At 36.3% G+C, this 27,358-nt stretch overlaps 1 protein-coding gene across 12 annotated transcripts in view; it reads right to left on the reverse strand.

Moving 5' to 3' along the window:
- Positions 1-27,358, reverse strand: part of ADAMTS6 (ADAM metallopeptidase with thrombospondin type 1 motif 6) — a 145,395-nt gene that overhangs the window by 107,469 nt on the left and 10,568 nt on the right. For 9 of the 12 annotated variants that reach the window (XR_014939183.1, XR_004305532.2, XR_014939182.1 and 6 more), the window contains exons 4-7: positions 23,739-23,907; positions 18,666-18,883; positions 18,062-18,145; positions 17,373-17,518 (exon numbers count right to left, since the gene is read on the reverse strand). Coding sequence is in view for 5 of the 12 variants with exons in the window: in XM_085528325.1 (XP_085384451.1) it covers positions 17,373-17,518; positions 18,062-18,145; positions 18,666-18,883; positions 23,739-23,907 (617 nt within the window). In the remaining 7 variants the exon portion in view is untranslated. Of the gene's footprint in view, positions 1-17,372; positions 17,519-18,061; positions 18,146-18,665; positions 18,884-23,738; positions 23,908-27,358 lie in introns of those variants that run through there. The other 3 variants (XM_015848618.3, XM_085528329.1, XM_085528331.1) reach the window with 3 other exon arrangements.

A 27,358-nucleotide genomic window follows, 5' to 3' on the forward strand; every position in this document is an offset into this window, starting at 1 on the left:
ACCCCTGCTGAACTTAAAAGCTGCACAAAGACCTTTATGGTATAGCATTCCCTTTCCAGTCCTTCTGCTCCTTCCAGCTCTTTCACCACGTTTCAATCGCCTCACTTACATTTTTCTGTCTTGGTAGCAAAACGCATTCAAATACATACAGGTGGCAGCTTATTGAAGAATATTCAAAAGCAGTTTTAAGATGGCTACTTTAGAAAGTTTTAGAAAGTCAGTTTTCTTTGTAAAGATTTCATTTGTGGAGAGCAAACCTCCAGAAACATCTGACCTTACATCTGAAGTCTCCTCCAAAAAAACTCTGTTTAAAAATATGAAGCAAACATGACCTGGCAGTCTAGTTTTGACCTCACCACGTGTAACAGGAAATTACTTGGTAACTATTTGGAAAAAATAGGTAGATGCTTGGAGTAGGAGGCTATCAACATTTTGGGTTTTGAGCTGCTATAAAATAATGCCTCACAGTACACATGAGAATCTATATGAACAAGAACATACAGAAATTCCCTCAAACTCAGTTTGCACATATAAAACTGAAATAATTCCTAACAACGACACGCACTGTGACAAAGGGCAAAGAAGTGGCAATCTTAAGAAAAGAGATTTTGGTAGGTGCTTAAATAAAGTTACTTGCCAATAATAGATGGGATACTTCTAGATCCATTGTCCAAATGCACATAGACGTATATAAAAATTAGATAATCAGTAGAGTTATGAACTTTTCTGTCTTTGTATTGGCAGACAAACACCATTTCTTCCCATTCTGAACTGACCATGGTATGACTTTATACCTCCATGCAGAAGAGCTCACAGACCCAACCATACCATTTCCTTCACACAGACCTAAAAGATCATCCAGTCCAACTGTTCACATATTACCAATAGCTCCCACTAAACCATGTCCCTCAACACAACACCCGGTCATTCCTTGAACACCCCCAGGGTCACTGACTCCACCACCTCCCTGGGCAGTGCATTCCAGTGCCTGACCACCCTTTCTGAGAAGTAATACTTCCTAATGTCTAGCCTGAATCTCCCCTGCTGCAGCTTGAAACTATTTCCTTTAGTCCTATCACTAATGACACGAGAGAAGAGGCCAACTCCTTTCTCTTCCCTTCAGGAAGTTATAGAGAGCAATGAGGTCTCCCCTGAGCCTCCTCTTATCCAGGCTGAACAATCCTAGCAGCTCCCTCAGCCGATCCTCATATGGCCTGTGCTCTTGACCCCTCACTAGCTTTGTTGCCCTTCTTTGAACACATTCCAGGGTCTTGACATCTTTCTTGCAGTGAGAGGCCCAAAACTGGACTCAAGGTGTGTCCTCTCCAGTGCAGTTTCCACCCTACATACAGTTCCTTAAACTGCATGAATATATGCTATGCAACACCAAACAATCTGGTTTTGTGATTAGAAAATACAAATGAACAGAACAAAACAACTACTGTACATTCACAAACTTCTAATCTCAAGTTATTTTCCTTCAGAGCTGGGGAAAGATTTTTCCAAGAGTGACTTGAATCGATATGTCTTGGAACATTCTATGTTAAGGGCATAAAAATCAGTATGTAACAACAGTGGTGACTTGAAGTGAAAAATATCCAAACTGAATCATTTAGTAAGAAACATTCTCTTCACCTATATGCTTCAAGCTTACATGCCCAACATTCAAGAAATAAACACCTTCAAATAAAGTATATGATCCTGTAAACAATAATTAATATATAAGTTACTACTGCAGTCAAGTTTTCAATTCAATTTTCTTCTTGTATTGGTGGAGCTGCATGTCATGACCTCAGTTCTGCTGTGCTTTTATATGTCCTCCCCACAAAATATTACACTAAATCGCCACTTCATATTGTGATATCAGACAAAAAATAGATTTTTAATTTTTGTTCCTTAATTTATACTAATTGTTTTTAAACTAGCATCTTACATTTTATCTACTTCATCTACTGAAATCTCAACATTTTACACAACAGAAACTCTAATTTCATGGAACAAGTACTTTGTTGTAAGGTAGAAGGAAATATATGCTGACGCAGTAACGCTGAAAGAATATTCTTGGGAACAGACTTATCCAAAGTCCATTACATTGAAGTGTCACCTCTGACAAAACACGCCACTGAATTCCATCATATACTTGCTATTTACAAGTGTCAAAGCATTAATTTACAAACACATATAAAATTAAAAGATTACACACTTGCATGAAATAGATTCAAAATGAGAACTGCATGTTGTCTTAGTATGTGTCAACAGATTACAGGCTGGTTTGGACATAATTAACAACTAATTATAAAAATTAGCACTTTAACTCCCAGTGCACTACATGATGTTATGATGTGGAATACCAGTAACCAAAAATCATAAAACCACAAGAGTATGAAAATGCTTTCCCTCCAAATGAGCTTTACAAAGAGCACACTTTCTAACTACATTCAACCTAGAGACATTAGCATTTCCAAACATGAAGATAATAGACTAGCAGCTGAAAGATGGAATCTCCTACATGGAATACTCTATGGGAACAGTACAGTTTTCAATGGGAAAAACCCCTAACAGTGGAACATGAGTCACAGAATCATAGAATTACCCAGGCTGGAAAAGAACTCAAAGATCAAGTCCAACTGCAGCCTAAACCATAGTACCCCAACTCTAACAACCCTCTGCTAAATCATATCCCTGAGCACCACATCCAAATGGCTCTTAAACACAACCAGGGATGGCAATTCAACCACCTCCCTGGAGAGCCTATTTCTGACTACCCTTTCTGTAAAGAACTGCTTCCTAACATCCAACCTAAACTTACGCTGGCACAACTTGAGGCCATTTCCTCTCATCCTGTCACTTGTCACCAGTGAGAAGAGACTTGCCCCGCTCTCACTGTAAGCGCCTTTCAGGTACTGGAAGAGGGAGATAAGGTCTCCCCTCAGCCTCCTTTGCGCCAGACTAATGTCTGGGGTCCTCTCTGCCAAAGAATTTACAGGAAAACAGAGTAGCACACGAACTAAATAAACTGTCCAGGGGTCTTTATGAACATTGTTGGTTTGTTAGTTTGACATACATACGGTAACAGGTGTCTTTGAGATTGAGTACTACTTTTTAATCATTTATTATTTTTTAAAAATTAAAGTTATTTAGAAAAAAAGCATTCCCTTATTTTACATTGCTATGAATTTGTGACTTAAAGTAACTGTTTAACACTGGTTTATTCTATTTCTACAGATTATGTATTTTCAAAAATAGGATACATCTGAATCAACTGTAGCACAAAACGTTGCTTCAGACTACCTCATAGAAAATACCCCCATGCAGCTGCAACAGACACCTGGAGATCAGAGTGGAAAAACAATCTCTAACATAAAGGAGAGGAGGAGACGCCCCTGCACCTCAAGGATAACAGAAACAGAAAACTGAACACATTTGTAACATTTAAGTAACTCAACAACAGTGACCTTTAGCGAATAGCATAGCTTGAGATAAGATCACTGAGAAAGTAAAAATAATTTACAGGCTTGGACTGAATACCATTAATGTTCTTATTTTTCTTCCTATTGCTACGAAGGTTGTATGACTTGGAACTGAAATCACAGCATTAGCACAACAGGAAAAACAAGGAAAGACAGAACAAATACACTCCAAAAATAAAGCTTTGATACTATAAGAAGTTTTAAGTACCAAAGTTTTAAAAGGCGCTATTGGTGTTCTGGGCTTGAGGAATCCATAGAATTTTGTCTTGTTTTGTTTTTGTTTGTTTGTTTTTTGTTTTTTGTTCATCTTTATTCATACATCTTTAAAGTATGGAACAAAAAAAAGAAAAAAGAAAAAAAAGAAAAGAAAAGAAAAAGAAAAGGTTTTGGGTGTTGGCTTCAACACAGAGACTAACTTGTGTTCCTTCTTCTCCTTCACATATACTAAATCCAGTAATTATCACCAGTGAGAAAGAATAAGTATTTTGTCCTCTATTGCCCTTCCTTATGATATACTCTTGCAATTCTTCTTTTGCTTGTTGTTTTCATAACTATGTAATGCAAAGTTAATATTTAAGACATATGGTATAAACATGAGATTTTAATTTATAGATCAAAATGCTAGACTGCAGCCACACTACCTACTCTTCCTGACAACCTACTAAGTAGAACCACTTAATCAGAGGTTAAGCATAGAGGGGTCGCAGGCAAACGAAAATAAAATTACACATTACTGTGACAGCTAAAATCTCTTTTGGACTAGGCTAATGAGGATCAAAACCTTTTGTAGCTCATGAAGCCCCTCAGTACACCAGGTGTATTATTTAACAGTTAAAAACATTTTAGAGTACATTTTCTATGTTTAAAATGCTCAGAGCCATTGTAATTTCTTCATTCCACACAAGGAAATACATCTAATATATGGAAATAAGAGTGCTACATATAATAAATAGTGAGTTTCTGGCAATTTTGAGTAGTCTCACCAAGCAGCATTTCATACTGTGGCACAATGAGCACTGAAGCTTAATCTTAAGCCATTACATACTGAAAAGAAATATCTCCTCTCCATCTGAAGGAATGCAAGCTTACCACTGCATACTTTCACCTGAAAACACTTTGTATATTCAGTGCCTGCCTGAAGAATCGCTGTGACTGAAAGTTTATGTGCATATTTCACAACAGAGATCAATGCAGTGCTGTCCCAAAGCATTTAACATTATTATATTCAAAAATTAAACTTTTTGACTCGCTGTACTACGCAAAGTTGCTTAAAAAAGATGCTACCATTAAAAAAAAAAAAAAAAGTGATCAATCATCACAAGCTAAGAATATTGTATGTTGAAATTAACTTCATTAGTGTTCAGCATCACTGCCATATGTATCAATTATGCTCTCAGGAACATGCTTTCACCCACTTATATCTTTTCATTTACTATTTTGATACAATTTTGAGTTGCTATGAATCGTGATGTATTCATTAGAGTTTAAGCCAGTTAAATATTCATTATGGGATTAAAAATAATTCAAACTAATTCTCTCTGAGACAAGAGCCTTCCACTGCACCCTATGACCAACACTGATGGTAACAAACTTCAGAATGTTCTTCCGCTGAATTCATTTGATTTACGTTGTATTTCTTTCACCATCTTAAAGCTGCACCCAACTGCATGCTGTATGAAAACTATAACATGAAGTTAACTGTTTAAGTTAGTTTTTGTTCCATATTTACACCAGTTTAAAAAATAGCATTATGTTATTTCTCTATTTTCACAGAATCCCTGCTGCAGGACAAAAGGTATGCAAGTTTCCAAAACACATATGGAACTTCAGATACTGAGCAACAAAATCTAAATGCACAAGGTTATTCACACTAAGGCAGTGAAGGTTAGCTTGGACAATTAATACTCATTGCTCTCAGTACATAAAAGTATTTAGCATAAAACTACACCTGAAGGCTAAAGTACTGTCTCTAGAAAATTACTGTCCAACATTAATTTTCTTGAAATTCTTGTTCCTTTAGAATACGTAACTTTTTCCTCTAAAAGCTTTAAGTTTTACCACTCTGTGACAGTTGTAAAAATTGACGTTACAGAATTCTATCTCAGAATCATAGAACCACCAAGGTTGGAAAAGATCTCCAAGATCATCCAGCCCAACTGTCTACCTACCACCATTTCCCCACTAAATTGTGACTCTCAGTACATCTAAATGTTTCTTCAACACCTCCAGGTTTGGTGACTCCATCACCTCCCTGAGCAGCACATTCTAGCACCTGACCCAAATTGAAATACTCCCCTGGTGCAACCTGAGGCCATCCCCTCTACTTCTGTCACTGATTATGCAGGAGAAGGGGTCGACCCTCACCTTCAGCTCCTAGGCTAGGATCTGTTTCCCTATTTGAGTCATACAAGCCACTATGTATGAACAAAGAAAGAGTCAAAGGAAATAAAATAAAAGGCACACATCAAATGAAGATGCATAAAAATGAAAAGCAAAAGAAAGAAGTTAAAGCATGAGAAAGCAGAGATGCCTAGATTTGCTAAGGATGATCCCATTTGGAATTTTTCCATGTGTTACAAAATCATAGAAAGGTTTGCGTTGGAAGAGACCTTTAAGATCATGTAGTTCCAACCCCCTGCTATAGGCCAGGATACCTAACATCTCCCCGGTTGCTCAAAGTCCCATCCAGCCTGGCCCTGAATGTTTCCAGAGAGGAAGTATTACGGTTTCATCTGCTGATAATAAGACAATATGAAAGCAACAGAAGAGTACAGAAAACAATGGTAGGAAACACTGGAATAGAGCACTTGGAATAGTGAATACATAGAATTCCTGCTAGTCATTAAGCATGTTTACAGTTTCATATATAGTTCTTTACAGTTGGCCAGATCACTGCTTATTCACACAGTACTGCAAAATAAATGGTTTGACCAGAATTTCATTTTGCTTGACTATCTCAATGTTTGTGCTTAGCAGCAACTATAACCTCAATATTCACTTTATACAATAGACTATGAAACTAATTTAAAAAACAAGTGTTAGTTGCAAAGATAATTGAGAGAATAATACAGACAATATCTTCATTCTGAATAGTGCACACAAACCAATGTGACTTATTTTCTTCAACAATTTTCTTATCATTAAAAATATTATTTGAGTTCAAAACAAATTTTCATCTATTGTTTAGCAGGTTGACTTCAGAATCAACTTTTAGCACTAACTAATTCACTTTGGAAAATGCTTCTAACACGCTGGATTAGAAAAATTAAAATTTTTCTAAAAATTAATTAGGAAGTGATCTACTTCCATTAATAATGGGTGCTTAGAAAAGCAGCAAATTTAACAGAAACAAATGCAAGGTTAGAGAGAATACCACCACTAATTTTGAAATGGTTAACAAACTCAGACACATAACTCCAGGTACAGATTTTAAAGCTGTTGAATATTTGAAAAAGTTAAGCAGCAGGGATAAAGCAATGCTCACTTTACAGTACGAGTATTTGCATAATTAAAATGAAAAGGCTATGAACTCAGATTGAAATCCTATCCAGATCCTACTGAAAAATTGGGCATTCTGCCACTGACCTCAATGTATAAATAATCGTGCCCTTTGTTAGGCCAGATTTGCCTAAACTAGTAGAAACTGAAGAACACTGAATACTGAAGTTAAATGGATGTGATGTTGTCACTAAAAGAATTAATTTACAACCTGTGCCTTAATTAAAGACAAATGTTTTTAATGTGTTCCCATACAGAAGCAATCTAATAAAATATAGTCATAAACTTGAGCTAATAGTCAAGACCAACATTTAAAATCTGAAGAAAACATGAAAATGTAGAATATATTCATGTGCGGCAAGAGACGGACTTTTGCAACAGACTGAGACAAACTGCAACACTGGTAAAAATCCAGGATAAAAACTGGCCTAATATGTTTTTCTGGATTGTTAAGAATGAGAAGCACAGCTAGTCACTCGCATATCTATTATTCTGCCAGTCACTATAAATTGTGAAAATACCAGCTCTGATATTGTACTTAAGCAGGGGGAAGGGAAGGGTATTGCTAAGATTCTAATCGGACTAGTAAGAAAAAAATTAAAATGAGAAGTTTTTTAAAAGTCTCTATGTTCTCTAAATAAAAGAAGGCAAAATATGACATTTCAAACTGCTAGAAAGCCCTTCCTCAGATATCTGACCAAGCAGTAACTGAGTGTTCTAACAGATATCCCAAACTATTACCACCAAACATTTCCTGGAAAAACTATCATTTGAGTAGTTTTATGACCCTTTGTGCAACTAAGAAGGTAAATGCCTGAAGAGGAAAAAAAACACAGCATACAAAAGAATTTTTCATTGATTTTTTTCTTCTGTTGTAAGGTGGGTGTATAAAAGAACAACATTTATTTCTAAACTACAGCAAACATTAATATACCATTACCAACAACAGAAAATGCAGTTTGGTATTTTATGGATTCATTTAAATGCATTTTTAATTATGCCTCATGTACAGAAAACCTTTCACCAGGGGTAGGAAGGAGTTGCACTGCTCACGTTTCATGCTGGTGTATATGCTGCTATATATTCAAGTTTTCCAGTTCAGGAAGTCATTAGGTTTGTGACCAATTTCACTCATTAAGCACATCTTAAGTGTGTGAGATTAAACTCAAAATTTCTGCCTTAACTTGAGATAGGTGAACGTTACCTGTCTCTTTACTCAATAGCAAATATTTTAATGCATTTACTTTTTTAAAAAAAAAACAAAACAAAACAAAAAAAACAGCTTTCAGACTTCAAGTCTCCAGTCAAAGCACAAAAGTTTTACTCCATGATACTGGTCACTCTTCTGGATTTGGAATTAAATAAAACACATTTTGCCCATCTGGAAAGGATTAGGCTAACTCTGGGCATACATTACATCTTTTCCAAGCTTCCACTCTCAGAGACACAAACTTTATAAACTAGATCAGAATACATATCTTCAACTAACCACAGTCCTTGAAGTAACCAATAATACCACAGATTAACAGCCTTTTTAGTGATTAGAAAACAATCTACTCACATAACATGCTTGTTAATTAGCTGCTAATGACCCACTGTTTGACATACAGAATGCAATAAGCATTTTTCAGATTTGCATTCTAGTTACTTTAGCATTTCAAGTGAGTTCTCTCAAATTCACTGTCTGACTCTTTTCAGCTAAAAAAACAACAAACAACAAAAAAAGCATTAATAAGTGTTAAAATGCAATTTGCAGTAACATCCTCCACCCAGAATTGAAATCAATTTATAGACAAGAGTGGAAATTTGAATTGAGCTTTAGGTATTATTCTGTAAACAGAGAGGAGAATGGAACAACCAACAGAAAAAGTCACCATCCAACAAGCATATGCGTAACTAACACAGAAATGGGAACTAGATAATATGCCAACTGATTTCATTAATTCACCTTGTGTTTTTCTATATTGGCAGTGTTATCTAATTTAATTTTCTGTTATAATCCCACCAACTCACAAGATGACCTACAAATCACAGAAGCTGAAGACAGAAAATTCTTCATTGAAATATTTGGGTATAGTTCCTCCCTCTTAAATGTGCCGGGCTTGACATCTTAGCTAAACATGGCTTTATGCCCAAGTGTATCTACAAGAGGAAAAACACGTGTGTCACCGTAATATTTCACAGTTGTTATGCTGGATCTCTCAGTCACAACTCCTCTTCTGTCAGTCTTCAGGTAGCCATTCTAGAGATCATTCCTTAGGATAATTAAGAGCAACGACATGTTTGTAACACAAAAGCAAGAATGTACATATAGTAGTATTAGTTCTATATTTAGGTCAAAAAAGTGATTTTATCAGCGGAAAGTAGCAGATGCGTACAACAGAGTATAAAGAACATACCATCTACAGAAGTACTGTACAAATACTCCTATTATGTGAACCATTTCAAGTACCACACTTGCCCCAAACTACTCTATCTAAACACAAGTAAATTTCAGAGTTTGTTTCCACCCCACCAATTCTACTGTTTTGAGTGCACTACTATTTTTTTACTTGCTACTCTTCAATTCCCTATTAATTTTAGAATAAAGAGGCATGGGAAATGTATTGCTCCTCATTGTAAACTGGGGTCCTCACATTTAAAATACCTGCACAGGAAAAAATTAAGGGCAGCATATATGAGTTTTTCAACCATCTATCAGAAGAATACACACACCTGTGGTCTCCAATAAATTAAGTCAATGGATAATCTTAAGAGTTTTTGCATGAAAATAACACAAAGGAAAACAGCCTCCTGCCAAGGGCTTAAATTCACTGTAAGGAATTCCAGTAAAACAGCTAGGAAGTCTGAACAACAAATGAGGATGAAAATTACTTAATGGACTTGAGTCAAGGAAGCAAGAAACAAACAAATATAACAGGCATCCAAATTACTTCTTGAAATAAAAGCCTTTCTTGTTAATAGGAGAAGAAACTGTAGGATGAGAATCAGAGACAGGATTTCATGGGAACCAGAATGCTCTGGATGCTCATTTTTATTGGACAAGGATAGGAAATTCTCCTGACAGAGCAATGTTAGAGAGCCTTGCATAGAAACAAAATCTTTGCAAACAAGTTAAGAAGCCCAGACAAAGTGGAAAAATGCCTCAGAAAAGAAGCATAACAATCTTGGACCTGCAGGAGGAAAGGAATGTGCAGAGTCCTGGCTGGCCCGACCCTGCTACCAAATGCCTTAACTAGTACAGAATCTAATGGGAAAATGTTACTTGTTATTACAGAATAAAAATACATTACTAACCTATAAGCTACTGACATGTAAAAGAAGAACTGTTTGTATAAAATAGATTTCCTTTTAGTACTGCTAATCAGACAACACAGCTTCTAAATCATCCCTGGCTGCCTAAACCCCCTTAATATTATAAAAAATGAAAGGCATGATTGTGGTCAGCTCTACACAGGTATGCAAAATGAAACAAGAAGCCTTTTGCTCCTCTCAAATATATACACCATTGCCAGAAACACTGCAGTTCTTTAGATTATGGACCACAGGATTTACAAGTGTTTAAGAGTACTGCTGTATACATATACTTTCTGCCCCTTCAGAAAACCTGACAGCACTGGTTTGCACTGGAGATTCACACCTCACAGTTAAGCACAACAGAATGCACCTTGCTAGTGGGAACACATGGATGAGCTAATGATATTACCTTAAGCATCATGAAGTTAATTTTGTACAAATACAATAAACAAACAAGCTCTGTTAATTTTCCCCCTTTAAGTATTTGAAAAATCTACCAATTGTGTAATGATGCTATGCAGTGTTGCATAGAGAGACACCGAGAATTAGTACCATTTGCTAACAGCCACCACACCGCACCACCAAGCACTACACTTACTGAATTACAAGTACAATGGTAGCAAGCAAAAACATGAAAATCTGTACTAATTTCTGAGAGACAATGAACTCTCTTGTAGATTGCACAAACTCACATGAAGTCCAAAAAAGAGGAACAATTATATCATCTGTAGCACTGTCCACTTTTACTGACTGCCCACTGACACTGTCATTTCTCCCCTGCACCTACAAACCCAGGTGTCTTCAGCTTAGTCAAAACATGCTATAGTCTTGATGCTTTATTCACACAAATGAAGATTCCTCCAACAAAGAAGTATGCTAGTTCAGTGACGCTGTTGAATTAACTGTTGCTAAAACAATAAACCACTTACAAAAGTAACTCCAATCCAATTACAAGACCTTCAAATGTAGAATTATCATTTGTCACTAATTTCAAAAGCTGTATCTGCATCTCTAACAGCATATCTGAGGGGGGAAAAAAACAGTCTCAATACCAAAGTTTTACGAGTAAAACCTTCCAGTAATTATCTTTGTATGGTTTGGAATCGGTTACATTCCTATAAAAGGTATTGTAGCTGCATCAAAACATGATGATTTTTTCATGCATACTGAATTTGTTTTTCATTTTCTTTAAAAAAATACAAAATAAAGTCATCATATGTGGTGCTACCAGTGGGAGACATTTCACTTCAATAGATTCTCTGTTTAAAACATTTGTATCTCAAACACTAAGGTTTGACCATTTGGAGATGCACACGCACCCAATCTCAACTTCCCCCTGGAATTTTCTTCTCCATGGGCTGTTTGGTACACCTTTTATTCATCTTCTGACATAAGAGAAGGCAAATTAATAGCCCTGGATCTTTCCTCTCAGCAGGAAAAGACTGTTTCTGCAAATTTTATTCAGTTGGTCAGTAACATGCTACTTGAAAAAAACAGCTGTTTAGTATATGGAGAAAACAAACTAACCATTTCATATGCACAAAATATCTGAGAACTACCGGGTTGCATAAGGAAAAAATCAATTTTTGTATTCTGTTATCCTTCATCTATCCTACTAAATCAGAATGCAAAAGGACACTCCTGGCCCATATCATTCTGTGCAGGCAAACAAGACAGGAACAGTTTTGTCTACAAGGGATATGCTTGCACTTTAACAAGGGCATTGTTGATGAACACCATTACTAAATAGTGCCAGAAACCCAAAATGAAGTGCTATTTTAATTATTTCCCTACTTCATGATTTTTAATATCCAGGAAAGGAAGTAACTGACTGAAATTGAAGAAAACTACCTATTTTGTCTTCAAAAATTAACAATACTATGCCATAATATTGTTAATCTTAAAAACACAAAATTCTGGAGGTCACCATGTGGGCCATATTTCTTATCACATTTCTGAAGAAAAAGAAAAAATCACCAGGCTATCAATGAAGGTTTTTCACACACACAAACTCACAAATAGCAAATAAACAAGAACTATAAAAAAAGGCAAATGGAAACTTCAGTATTGGAGATAAGATAGGTGGGTGTGTAGTGGGAGAATATACACAGACTCAAAATTACAGCCCTAAAATGACTAATCTGAGAGCCTGATATTGTGCTGAAAAGTGAGATTTCCACATCTGTGATGCAGGAGTACAGGAATCACATACAAACACTAATTATTTCTACCAAAACTCTTGAGATAAAATAATGATATGAGTTTGTTCTTCTCTTCTATAAAAGGTCACCAAAACAGCACTACACTATAAAGCAACCTCACAACACAAAGCCATCAGATTAGTATGAGGGCTGTTCCAAAAGTAAGAGTTATTATGTTAGCCCATCTACCATCAGATGTAGATGGTGGTATCACAGCAGTGGCTGAACCTTCTCCCCAGAATTTCATTACATTTTGTTGCCATGAGACAGGTGGCAGCAGAGGGACAGCCTGACAACATGGCATCTGACATGGAAGTGCATATGAAACAAGCGTTTGTCACTACATTCCTCCATGCAGAAAAAATGGCAACCACTGAAATTCATCAGCAATTGTCAACATTGATAGAGATCAAACAGTGGATGTGAGCACAATGAAGGGTAGATGCTGCATTTCATCAGTTGGGTCAGTGGGTCACCTCCACTGGTGGAGATTTTTACAAGCATGACATGTAAGATCTTGTTCATTGCTGGAGAAAATGCACAGCAAAGGTGGAGGCTGTGTCGAAAAAACGTTTTGTAGCTGAAAAATTGCTCAAACTGTTCTTATGTTCTTTGTATCTATTGTTGGACTCTGTTAATGGAATTAAACAGAACTTACTTTTGGAGTAACCTACATATTTTCATTTTTCTCACTCCTAAGAAACTCAACTTAGACAACTGCAGAATAAAATGAAAAAAATATGATGGCAAAAATCTCATGGAATTCAACAAGCACAGAGTCTGGAAAGCAGCTCTGCAGAAAAGGTGTAGATTCACACCAAGATGAACACGAGACAGTAAAGTGCCCTTAAGGCAGCTAATGGTACTCTTAGCTGCATTAGGCAAAGTAAAGCCAGCAGATCAGGAGAGGCCACAGCTAGAGTGCAGGACCCAGTTCTGGGCCCACCAAAACATTAGATACAGAACCATAGAATCGTAGAATGGCTTGGGTTGAAAAAGACCTCAAAGATCATCTAGTTTCAAGTCCCTGCCATGGGCAGGGTTGCAAAACTGATAGGCTGCCCAGAGCCACACCCAGCCTGGCCTTGAACGCCTCCAGAGATGGGGCACCCACAACCTCCTTGGGCAACCTGTTCCAGTGTGTTACCACCTTCTGGGTGAAAAACCTCCTCCTAATATCTAATCTAAACCTTCACTGTCTCAGTTAAAAACCATTCCCCCTTGTCCTGTCACTATCAACCTGTGTACACAGTTGTTCCCCTCCTGTTTATATGCTGCCTTCAAGTACTGGAAGATCACAATTAGATCTCCCTGGAGCCTTCTCTACTTCATGCTAGACAAGCCCAGTTCCCTCAACCTTTCCTGATAGGAGAGGTGCTCCAGCCCTCTGATCATCTTTGTGGCCCCCCTGTTGACCCATTTCAAGAAATCCATGCCCTTCTTGTACTGGGCCCCAGGCCTGGACACAGTACTGCAATTGGAGCCTCAAAGGAGCTGAATGGAGGGGGACAATCACCTCCCTCTCCCTGCTGCCCACTCCTCTTTTAATGCAGCCCAGAACACAGTTGGCTTTCCAGGCTGCAAGCACACACTGCTGGCTCATGTCCAGCTTCTCATCCACCAGGACCCCCAAGCTCTTTTCCGCAGGGCTGCTCTCAAGAAGCTCTTCCCCCAGTCTGTATAAACACCTGGGATTGCCCTGACCTAAGTGCAACACCTTGCACCTGGCTTTGTCAAACCTCTCTAGGTTTCATGGACCCACTTCTCCAGCCTGCCCGGATCCCTCTGGATGGCTTCACTTCCCTCCAGTGTATTGACTGCACCACTCAGCCTGGTGTTGTCTACAAACATGCTGAGGATGCACTCAGTGCCATCATCTGTGTCACTGATGAATTAACGATGTTGAAGAACACCAGTCCCAAGACTGACCCCTGAGGCTGCCTGCGACCAGTCTCCACCGTGACACAGAGCCATTGATCACAACCTTTTGGCTGTGTCTAGCCAACCAATTCCTAATCCACTCAACAGTCCATCCTTCAAATCTACACCTCACCTATTCAGAGAGAAGGATTTCTGGATATACTGAATAGAGTCCAACAGGAGGCTACCAAAGTGATCTGGGAACTAGAATGCCTCTCACACGATCTCATCAATACCTTCAAACACTGGAAGGGAAGTTGTAAGGAAGATGGAAGTTGCTATTATCTACCCTTGTAAAGAGTAGACTCCTTTCCTGTTTATAGTACCTCTAGGTACTGGAAGCCTGCAGCAAGGTAGGTAGAAGAGCTGCAGGCTCTCCTCCTTAGAGGATCTTCAGCAGCTGCCTGGACAGTGGCCTGGGCAGCACGGAGTCTGCACTTGGGCAGGAGTTGGACAAGATGAACCAAGGGTCCCTTCCACCCTTCCAACTCCAACCATTCTGTTATTCTGGGAAAATAATTATGTCTCATACAACTTTAGTCTTAAAAACAAAAAAACAAAACCAGCCAAATAAGTTCCAACAAAAATTTAATTACTCCATACACAGCAGACTATTCAGGAAACTACTTTCAGAATACTATTACAGCAGCTAAAAATTAACCTTAAGTTTGGTTTGAATTCCTTTTGGTAGAACAGATTATTAAACAGCTTTCCAACACACCAGGTGTTCAAAGCACTGGACATACAACCCTTCTACATGTAAGTATATTCACCGGTTAATTGAGACATCCAAAACAGAATGAAAACGTTAATTGAAATTCAGTAATTAATTTAGAATTATTCAAAATCAATTAATTGATAGGCTAAATTAATACAGATTTATCTTTACTCATTCCAGCTTCACCTCTGCAAAAAATAAATTGTCAGACATGCTGATGGAATTTGTTGGTAATATCCAGGAGAGCTAGCAACTCAAGTGAGAGCCAGACTAACCAAAGTGATTACTTTATTAATTGTCATTTCCAAAATTAACACCAAAGGCTGCACTAAATAATGAATACAAGCATTCTAACATGAAAATATGCAGTTGAATTTGAAAGTTCAGCAATGCTTTATGATTTGTCAGTATCACAAACCTGATGGTAATACACTGAGATATGCTCATTTAATATTTACATATGTGCACGTAAACTTATTTTAAAGATTTTATGTACTTTCATAAGGTAGCAAACACACATCCTTCAGAAACTCAGCAGAATACATAGATGATTACTAAGCCCAACAAGTCCTTAATGGTCGCTGATTGCTATAAAACTTCTGCAATGAGAATTTCTCACTTTCTCTGTGAACTTGTTTCTTTCAGTTACAGATCTGCATGTTAGCATTTACTTAGGCCTTCATCTGGAACACAGAACATCCAACCAGGACAGGGAAGCCCATATAGAATACATAGTAATAAAACATACTAAAGTACAGCACTGAATGAAAATAAACAACTCTGCTTTGCAGTGCCAGAGTAAAACTAACAAAGTGTCAAATCATTCAGCCATAAGATTAAGAACAGAGTTACCAACACCACTCATCCATACATACTGGGAAGATTCAAGTGACACAACAGTACCACACAGCAATCACACTTCTTCACTAACTACCTAAGTTATGCCAGTAAAACTTCCATGTGTAGTACACCTGTAAAGGTTTATTTAATCTTATATGTAAGCAGCCCTACTGAAGGCAAAAACCTGAGTAAAACTAAAAGTTCTTGTGGGAGAAAAATAAAATAAATCCACACAACTGTGTTTTATTTTAATTTTTCTTCCTTACAGACACCACCACCACAAAAAAAAACAAAAAACAAAACACCCACACCCCTTCCGGAAAAGAAGAAAAATACAAAATGGTCTCAAATCATTTTCACCACCTCAACTATTATTATGTAGCATTGACATCCACATGTGACAATTAGATCTGAAATATGAATGCAAAAATCCACACAAGAGACTGAGTTCTCTTACTATTCAAAGAAGGTTTCTTTCAAAAAATTAAAACAGCCCCCTTTCCCTTCCCAATAACCCAGCTATTACTGCATCTTTCATAGAAAACTCCAGGATAAATCAGTTATTTTAATCACTTAATATTTCTGTTTCTGCAGGGAGCACAATGATTTCAAAAATAGGTGACATGCAGAGCAGTACAGAATTTGACCAGGAAAGCAGAAATGATAATAAAAGGATTCTAATCCAAATTAGTGCTGCTGCACCTTTAACTATTTAAACAAAAGAGAAAAATAAATAAATGCTGTCCTTAAACAAAGGGAAATAAATCACCCAGTAAAGTACAATTGCCTACTCATAACTGCAGAGAACAAGAAGTAATGTTTTCACCAGGAGTACAAGATAACAACACACGCTTTGTTGAATTTATCACAGTAATAGTGGTAGAGAAGCTAACAAATGTGCACATCAGCTTTGAAACTACCTACAGAAGCCATCAGTTCTCATCTTAATTAAGCACAATAAATCAAAACAACTACAAAGCAGAATCATACATTGCCTGAATCTGCAAGAACAATGTTGTTTCAGCAGAAAAATACTAATACAGTAGTTGAGCTTCTGCCTTGAAATTCTTATAAAACATTATATATGCTTAACAAAACATTTTACACACTGTTTTTCTCTCCATAATTTCAAAGAATTCTTTTCAATTATAAAAATATAAAATGCTCAATAAGATCCATCTGTTCTACAGGAATATTTGTATTGGCAATTATGTAGTGAAAATAACAGCAGAAGCAAGTAATTTTTGTATCTTACTTTCCCGGCTTCTTAATCTATACTTTGATATATTTAGGTCAAACCATCTGTTACTTCTTTTCCTCATCACATTACCTACAAATTATATTACTTTAAAACTAGCCTCTACATAAAAGAGCAAGAAAACTACAGAATTAAAATAAAAATAAACATAATACTTATAATGACCATACCTAGTAATAAGAACCGCATTATCATGGTGGGCAATCCCATTTTCTGGAATGGTGTTTCCATCACTTTGGTGGGAGAGAATGGATTTCTGCCACTTACAGAAGCTATCGAGGGACTTGTCTGCATGGTGGTTTATCTCCAAGTTTGGCTGCAATACAACATGCATACCAGAAATGTTCCAAACAAATTACTAAGGTCAGTTGTTAAGCCTTTTGAAGACTAAATTGGGACTATAATTAGAAGCAGTGGTTTCTAGGAATAAACTCTTCTTGCCAAATTTTATCTCTGTAAAATCTGACCCCAAGTTCAGTTGTGTATTACTGAACAGACATTCCTTCTGCTCCAACTTAAATAATGATTATGTCAATACAAGTTTAAAAAAAAAAAAAAAGAAAGAAAGAAAGAAAGAAAGAAAAGAAGAATTTGAGTATGGAAATATAGACATAAAAACAAAACTGACATACTCAAAAGTATATTAATGTTCACCTGAAGTAAAGAACAGATATTTTTGAAATAATACATGGGAAATATTCCTTTGAAATGTTTTCATCTTGATTATAGTAGTCAAAGATTACAAAGCAGGTTTTGTACTCAGATGCAGACATTTCAAGCAACAATTGAATAATTCTATACTACACAATAGCATAATTTGTATTTCAGGGATATAAAGCTGAAGTGCAACAACTCTTACCTGATCTTCAGTGAGGACAATTAAACGCGTCACTATTATATTCACTACGTTTCCTAGACTGGAATCACGATAAAGTTTGGCAACCTGACCTCCAGAAAATAAGAAAAGGCACAAAGTCAGACAAGAAACAGCACGTATTCCCTAAATTGTTAACCATTCGACTATCTTCCTGCTCAGTGCATTTACATAATGTTGAAAATTAACATTACCTAAGTCACTTTCTCAATGAACAAATGACCATTCAGTAAAAACAAATACATTTCAGTCATAATTTTCAGTCAAAATTGCTTATTATTTGACCAATAAACCATCTGACATAAAGAGCTTTTAGACTGTTGATTTAAATGTAATAAAACTATGCAATTTTAAATTCTTATAATTACGTTCAGATTGAAGAAAAAAAATTGTAAACCATCACAGCATACTTGACAGAAACAGTACTGCATTTTCCCCCACAATGCTAATAGTTACCATATTTCAATTAATCCTTGCAAGATGATGCACATTTTAAGACATTACTGTGCCTTTAAGTAAATACTTTACAAATACTTTGAGACTTCAGAATGCACATGTTAATATTGGTACTGAGAGGGATGAAACTTACAATATTCATTACACTCAAAATGTAGTGCTCAATGTCTTTGCGACCATGATATCCCACCATCATTTTGTCTGCTACTACCAGCGTCTCCACAAACCGCTCAAGGCTTACTGATCTCTTCTGTCGATTATGACTACTTAACGTGTCATTGACAGGAAGTGAAGTTGGAAAAGCAGATCCATCACTCATCCACCAAGGTTTACTGCTTCTTGTGAGGTCTTCTAGGAACCAAAATAATTGAACACTTCAGAGGGATCACCAGTAAAACTCATTCAAAAGCAGCTGTTTTTAAGTTGAGATCATCTTTAAAGATTCTAAAAACAATTTTTCTTGAGGCAAGGAAAATTCAAGGTTATTATCTTAAAATTTAAAATACCTCATAAAAAGGAAAAACAAGTTCGTTTTAAGTTCTGATATTCTGAACACTCCTTAGATTGTCTTAGCATTACAGATCATCATCATCTCTCAACAGATCTAATCCTGCACATCTATTCTAGCACTGAAGATTACTTATAGTTAACCATGAGCACATTTAAAAACTTTAAGGGTAAGAATGAGATGGCTGCAATACTAGGCAATAAAAAACATATTGGAAAAATTTTTAAAAATAACCATCAAAATTAAGGTTAAAGGTATCAAGATACGCTAAGGAATTAAACACTTTTGAAAACAATACTGCTTTTATGCAATATATTGGTCATTACAAACAGATGAAATTATCAGAGATACAAACAGCACATACTTTCTTGGAACTCATGTCCTTCAGGGCAAAATAGAACACCCCTTCCCTGCAAAATGGGCACATTTAATATTAAGTATCCCTTTTTCACAAAGATCTATGCAAATCTCAAGTTCAAGTTCAATAAAGCCTACAATAAGCTGAAATCACATGAAAGGAGTTTCAAAATACTCAAAGTATTCTTGCTAGTTATGGATGAACTTAATAACACTAAGAGGTAGGTACATTTCTAACTGACTGAATGAGACTGCTCAAGTGATCAACACTAGAGATGCAGCCTTACCTCTCCTACAACTGGTTCGCTATGGATAAGCTGAGATATATCCAATATATTCTGTGAAAAGACAATGTTTTATGCAGTCCAGCTAAACCCATTTCATAGGGTAATAATTACGCCACAAAACACATACGTTCAGGACACAACCAGGAATACTTCAGTAGTCCCAAGTATTATATTATAATACCAAAGTATTGCGTAATACTTTGAGTGCATAGAGTTGACTTTAAAAGGTGCATTATTTCAGAAGGGAAATAATCTGGGCAGCTGACAAAAATACCAGAAGTAAAATTATTCTCATTCTATGATTATACAATTCAATAATTCTATACCTATCCTATATACTCTACCATAACATCAAGTAATGACGTCTGGAGACGAATTTAAAATCATTATCAAGATTTCTACTGGCTCTTATCCCTCTTCTAGCAAGTTCAAAGTTGACCTAATTGTTTAAAGATTTTCATCTCACTGAAGTAGTGATTTAAGAATATTTAGAATTTTATCTGGAAAATTCTGTGGTTAATTTTTTAAAAAAGAAAAAAAAAAATCAATGACTCAAAGAGTAAATGGTGCTACCTGGGAGTTCCATAAAAACGCTGAGTACTTTATAAATGCAAAATAATTTTTCTCTCAAAGATGCAAATCTGTCCTAAACGTTTGAAAACCAACGACCTCAGAAAACTGTCACAAAAAAAAAAAAAAAAAAAAAAAAAAAAAATTCTTCTGGACTCATCCTCTCACCATCTTTCAAAAAGAAAGGCCTCAGAGGACTTCAAGAAAACAAACATTTTCCCTTTTCTTATCAGATGAGAATCTAACGCTTCATTTGATTTCAAAGTAATGGGAAGGCTGGAAATAATCCTGGGTACTAACCCTTCCTGATCTATCAGTTTTCATGATACTTTATTTGGGATCTATCAGTTTTCATGCTATTCGATAGTTTGAAAACACCAAACAATGCTGACAAAACTTTAAAAAACACTGCAAACTTTTGTGGAAAATATTTTGACAAAAATACTTTTGAGTAAATCGCATAATTACTCCTAGATTGAAAAGCTTATATCAACACTGAGCATATCTATTGGGAAGTAAAATAAAACAAAGGTGGGGGAAGAGGAGGGATCAGAAAAGCAATGTAATTAACCCCAAAGTAATGAGTACAAAAGCAGGAAATTAGATTGTAAACTGCAACTGAAAAGAAATCCAGATGCACATAGAAATAAATGGGTGTAGGCAGAGTATACAGTAACAGCACCCAAGTTTTAAGTCACTCCTTCAAAGGCACTAGATATTAGAAAGGAAGAGAGATGAAATAACACAACACAAAAAAATAAAACAAAGGTGATCTAAAAATGCAACAGCAAACTACTTGAATATTCTCACAGTTCCACCTTACATGGGAATTACATACTGTTTTTTCTCAATATAAAGCAACCTCATTTAATGTGTATACAAGCATTTTTTCATTTTAGAATATACTGATTATAGCATTTGGCCTGAATAAAATCATGACACAGCACATCCCTAAACAATCCCTTAGTACCATCCCTAAACAATCTGACACTTTGCAGGTTTCATGTCAATTTTTATTGTTTCTCAATCATACCCAGTCTGTATATACACCACGTTTTCCTTTGGTTGTTCTATGGTTTGTTTTTTTTTATAAATTATTGTAGCCAAAACAGGTAGAGAAATTTCATTCGCACTTCCCAAAAAAGAGAATTTCAACCCCACACAAAAATAGAAGTGCATGGCTAATCTGCAGAAAAGCTATTTCTAAGAACTTTGCAAACACAATTTTATTTATTTATTTATTTTGAAAGGCACCATTAAATGTATTCTGCAGCTTCAATGTACTGCATGCTATTAGGCATAAGGAAAAATAAATATTTCAATAAACTATACAAACAAACAAGGATACCACAAAACAGTTCATAATAGATTTTAAATTGCGAAAGTAATAATGAGTAACTTTAGCATGTCATCTAAATATTTATGTTTACAACATAATTTAAAGCTATAAAACAAATACCACTTAGCATTATACTTGCATACTCTGCAGCTTTAAGCTACTTTTTCTTTGGAAAACCAACTAGATGACAACACTAGCTTGGATGGAAGGATTTAAATAAAAAAAAAAAAAAAACTTGTTTTCAATGTTGTTTCTTAAACATTTCTTATTTCAATGTTGTTTCTTAAATATCCTGGGGATGCTTGGAATGCCAAGCCCTTATGGGGAAAAAAGGGCTTAAACAGCGCTCAGAAAATCAGGCTAAGAGATTTGGTAGCCAGACAAGCAACATTAAAGCAGCATGCAATCTGAAAAGGTACAGTCTTGTAGTACTGGGGAGAACAAATCTTGCCAGAAATTTTCTCTGAGTTAAAACACTATACGGACCAGCAAGAAGAGAAGTAAATGAGAATGAGTAGTGTCAGAACTGCAAAATAATTTTGTACTTTAGTGTGTCTAAGGGTCTCAGGTTGGAACAAATGTGAACTCAGGAAAAGCAGAAGAGCTTCCAAGGATAATGGCAGCATCAACTACAGAGGAAAACAAAAACAAAGAGGCACAGATGCTAAGGATTACTGAATGTTTTAAAACAAAAACCTCATGCAAAGCTCTGATCATCTTCTGGTCTTCTACCCGTAACATGGGTACTGTCAGAACACTTAAGACAAAGCATAACCAAACTACCTCTCACTTTGAGGAGAAGTGATCTCCCAAGCATTAACAGAAGGTAAGATCTGATGGTGCCAATATCCTTTCTTTTTCTATATAAATTCTAATGGCAAAAGATGCACTGCAGTGCATTTTTACAATCCCTTCTGCTAATCTCAACAGATTTGTGTATCATGCTTCCCTACAAAATGAAATAAAAAGACAGATGCTTCACAGCACACACAGTAGTCATCAGATTTGCTTCATAATAAAGCATGTACATGAAATAATATTTCCTAAACTAAAACAGAAGCTGTATTCAAAGTTTGACACATGCTAGACAGTTAGCTGGACTACTCAGGAAACTTCCACGAACATGAGCCTTTTCAGACAACACATGCTGTCAGTTTAGTCAGCCAGCTAGGTAACAATTTCTGAAAGAAGCTGAAAAAAAGCTGCATCAAAAAAAGAAAAAAGAAAAAAAAATAAAGTTAAATGTTCTTCATTCTTAAGGAATTTGCCAGCTTGTCCTATACACTGAATGCCATAGAACACTGCTGTCTAGGACAGTATTTCCAAAAACAAAAAACAGATAAACAGCAAGGTTAAAATATTTTTTTCTGTTATGTAAAAATACACCATTTTAAGCACTGTAAAGCTAGAACAACTGCTCATTTACTCCAAGCTGTTCTCAAGAAATTAGTTTCTGTTGCATTTTAAGCAAATCGTTTCAAAATGAAGAGTACTTAAAGAGTGTTTTTGTAGATGTTAAAATTGTGCTTTACAAGAAAAATACCCTTCAATCAAAATCATACAATTCTTCCTGCTAGGTAGCTGTACAACACATATTCAACTACTACAGAATAACATCAACCCAGCAACCCAAACGCTAAGAGTTTAGAAACTCTAAACCATAAACCCCTGAAAATGAGAAAGATACAGACTTTAGCTTCAGGCGTAAGGAAATACTGTACTATGTACTAATAATGTACAAAGCGTACTAATAATTGCAATGGTAATATATTCACTACACATAGAGTTCCCTCAAACGAGACAAAACACATGCTACACACTGAGCTATAATACACAGTCACTGAAGTCATGCCCTCCTGCTGAGAAGCACATTTTGAGGAAGCCAGTGATCATTAATACCACTGTACACAAAGAAATAAAACAAGAGTTAATCCCAATGCTTTATTTGTAATACGACACCATATTCTTGATGGGGATCCTGGTGTGAAGCTACTTTATAACAGAGCACACTGTATCACCCAAAAGGAGGCTTCTTATTGCTACATTCTCTGCAGTACCTTACCTGTGAACCAAGGAAGTCTTAAAAATACAACTTAATACATTTTTAAAGGTATGATAACATGACAGATACTTGTATTCATTTACCTGAGACTCCACAGCCATTGCGATCATACAGAAGTTGCTGGTGCATGGTAGACTTTTTGTATATGACGTGGGGATGACCATTCTCATAACTGAAGTTACTTGAATTAGCTGTTATATTCTTTAAAGGCTCAATAAAATACTCTTCATCTTCTGTAGCAATAACACCATGCTTAAGACAAAAAAGAAAACAAAAATTTGGAAGACAACATGAATTTATATTAAAAAGCTTAAAATTAAGTAACATTTGACTATCCTTTACTTCTCTTAAGAAATATGTCAACATAAAATGAATGATTCAGTTATCTTCCAGTGTCTTTAGCAGAAGGCAGCTATCGCCTCACTTCTGGAGTTTGTCCCTACGTCTTTTTAGTGAGTGTGGTAACAAAGCAAGAGAGATTCTCAGTACAGGACAGATAAACTGCTCAAAGACTCTTTTCCAGAACCACATGATTGAAAGCCATTAAAGTGACACCAAGCAAAAAGCATCCAAAACAGCGATTCTACCTTGGAAATTCTGTCTGTATGTATAACCTTTCTATTCTAGAAAAAATAACTACTGGTCAGTAGTTTCAGTGAAAACTCTAAATTCTGCATTCATATTTTGAACAATCACAAATCAATGGAGATACCATTGAAGCCACTGTGATGACTGTTCCCAAAATCACAGAAATGCAGGGGCTGAAAGAGATCTCAATAAATCAATCATTCCACCCCTTGCTAAAGCAGTTATCCCACAACAGGTTGCACAAATAGGTGACCAGACAGACCACAAATATCTCCAATGAAGGAGACTCCACAACCTCCACGGGAACCTTGCTCCAGCAATCTGTCACCCTTACCATGAAGAAGTTTTTCAGCATGTATGTATGGAACTTCCAATGTTCAAGTTTTATGCCATTACTCCTTGTTCTATAGCTATACACTACTGAGAAGAGCCTGGTCTCATCCATTTGTCTCCTGCCTCCCACTAGGTATTTATAAACATTTATCAGAACCCCAGGCTGAATAAACACAGGTTACTCAGCCTTTCTTCATGCAAGAGATGCTCCAGGCCCTTCATCATTTTTGTGGCCATCCAGTGGACTCTTTCTAGGAGACCGCTGTCTTTTTTAAACTGGGAAGCCTGGAACTGAACACAGTACACCAGATATGACCTCAGCAGGGCAAAAGAGATGGGGAGGATCACCTCCCGCAGGTCATCCAGGTCACTGATGAAGTTGTTGAACAAGACTGGACCCAGTACTAACCTCTGGAAAACACTGCTAGCTACGGGCCTCCAATCAGACTATGCTGCTGATCACAACCCAGAGCTCTGCCAGTCAGCCAGCTGTCAATCCACCTCACCACACACACATCTATCCCACATTTTCTAAGTTTCATAACACTGATGATGTGGGAGACTGTGTCAATCACCTTGTTAAAGTCAAGGTACGCAACATCTACTGTCTTCACCCTATCTACCCAGCCAATGTTGACATCAAAGAAGGCTACCAAGTTAATCAAGCATGATTCCCCTTTGGTGAATGCACACTACTTCTGATAACAACCTTGTATTACTTCTTAGCATTTAAGAGTATAAGAAAGCATCCCTATCTACACATCATTATTTGTGGAGTTAAGATTATTCAACACGTGTCACAGGCAGTTCAAGCTAACATGTATTTATGTTAATGTTATCTGAACACTGCTAACAGTGCAATGCACACTAAGGTTATTTCAAAGGACTTCCAACAGGTTGTAAAAATCACCCTATCACTTACATCAGTCTTGTTGTTGTTGTTGTTTTAAAGGGTTATTCTTTTTCCTCCATTAACACCTCCAGGGTAACCTGTATGACCACTTGCTCTATAACTACTGATCCAAATATCCCAAGCATGTTTCTAAGATCACTGCACTTTTGGTCAGACCTTTTCAGCTGCTGTTTTGTACATTAGCTCTCTGCTGTTCTTCAACTTCTGGGATAACCAGAATTCAGTAACAAAATAGACCATATAAAATAAAAATGCCTGTATAACACTTCAGAAAGAACTGTGTTTTAACAATATAACCCTATCATATATTTTTAAAATATACATATGAACACAGCTCAGTTTTCAGTTTCATGCTATTTAGTGCACACGGTGACTATGGCAGTAAGTATCCCTCTTCAGTGGTATTTTTCATTATGAACTCAAGTATTTACTCAAGAAGTAACATCAGGGCCTGTATACACCTGGACACCAAATTTTCTCATAATGCCTCAATATTTGGAATCTACGCTATTACTAAAAAAAATAGGTCACTTAATGGCTGCTTAAACAACCTTGAAAATATAAACCAAAATGTAACTAGGTCTGCCAGATGTGCAGAAAGAACCTTGACAATCTGGACTACATCCAGACTGGCTGTCAGACATCTGGGTTCAAGTGAATCCTGAGCCACTGTAAGCTCTGGTATTATTATATTCCTATCGGAAAATAGAGTCCTGCAGTTTTTCTAGCCAACACCATCAGGCTGTGTGCTCTGTGCCAGGTCTGAGGAGAAAGAGGTACCTTCCAAGCCATGGCCCCATCTTTGCAACAGTCTTAACCTGTTCTCGAGTCTGGCTAGGTAAATAAATTTTTAAGTGGTGAGACAACAAAAGAGGAAACAAGTAATTTCAGATGACATAAACAATATCAGCAGCCATACTAATTTTCTAAGGAAATTGTGTGCAAGAGAAGAAAAATCTACTATAAAGGAACAAAAAACTTCAACGGCAGTTCCTTTAGGTACAAGCAGTGAAAAAGGCTCAGTGAGTATCACCCATATTTCGTATGTCAAATCAGTATCTTATCTCAGCTGCCCAATCATTATTCTGGGTTTAAAAATATATATTTACACACACAAGTGTTAGTTTACCCAAGGAATTGCAGATTTTAATTTACACCTGCTACCAGGTAATCAGAATATACATGCAATCTGTTGCTGCAGCTAGCTGTGTGACACTGGAAAATCACTTGCCCTGCATATAGCTGCAAATGCACTTCACATAAGCCCTTCATACATAACGTATATTAACTTTCCTTGCTAGCCAACTGCTGTTCCAGTATTAACAACGCAATTTGCATCAGTTTAATGTGCATGAATTTTAATAAACATTTGTAAATCTGCACATAAGAAATACCCATGCCAGTGAATGCCAGTATTTGAGAATAGAAAATTCGTATGGCTAGAGACATTACCACTCTATATGCATTCAATAATGCACCATTAATAAATAGAAGGAGCTACGCTACTCTATCCAAGACAATATTCTAAAACTCCTTTTTGGCTTATCATCTCTTGTTTGAGCAAAGAATATTTCAGTTGAAAAGAGGGACTGAAATAAAGACCCATGAAACATTAAAAGGAATAATATGTACTGAAGCATTAGAAGAAATTAAATGTGTTGACTGAGTGTTGTGTTGTGCTTGTTTTTGTTTGTTCTTTTTAGCTTTGCCATAGAACTTAAAACAGTTTGTGAATCAAACTGTCACTTCAAAATATAAGAAATATCATTAAGGAATGACCAGAAAAAGGTTGTGAGAAAATACCATGAATTTAAGAAATAATGTGAATGTCCCAAGTAAGTTACTGAAAGAAGCATTCTCAAGGCTATT

The sequence above is a fragment of the Coturnix japonica genome, chromosome Z (assembly GCF_054131305.1).
Source record: "Coturnix japonica strain WE chromosome Z, WE-NBRP24, whole genome shotgun sequence".
Classification (NCBI taxonomy): Eukaryota; Metazoa; Chordata; class Aves; order Galliformes; family Phasianidae; genus Coturnix; species Coturnix japonica.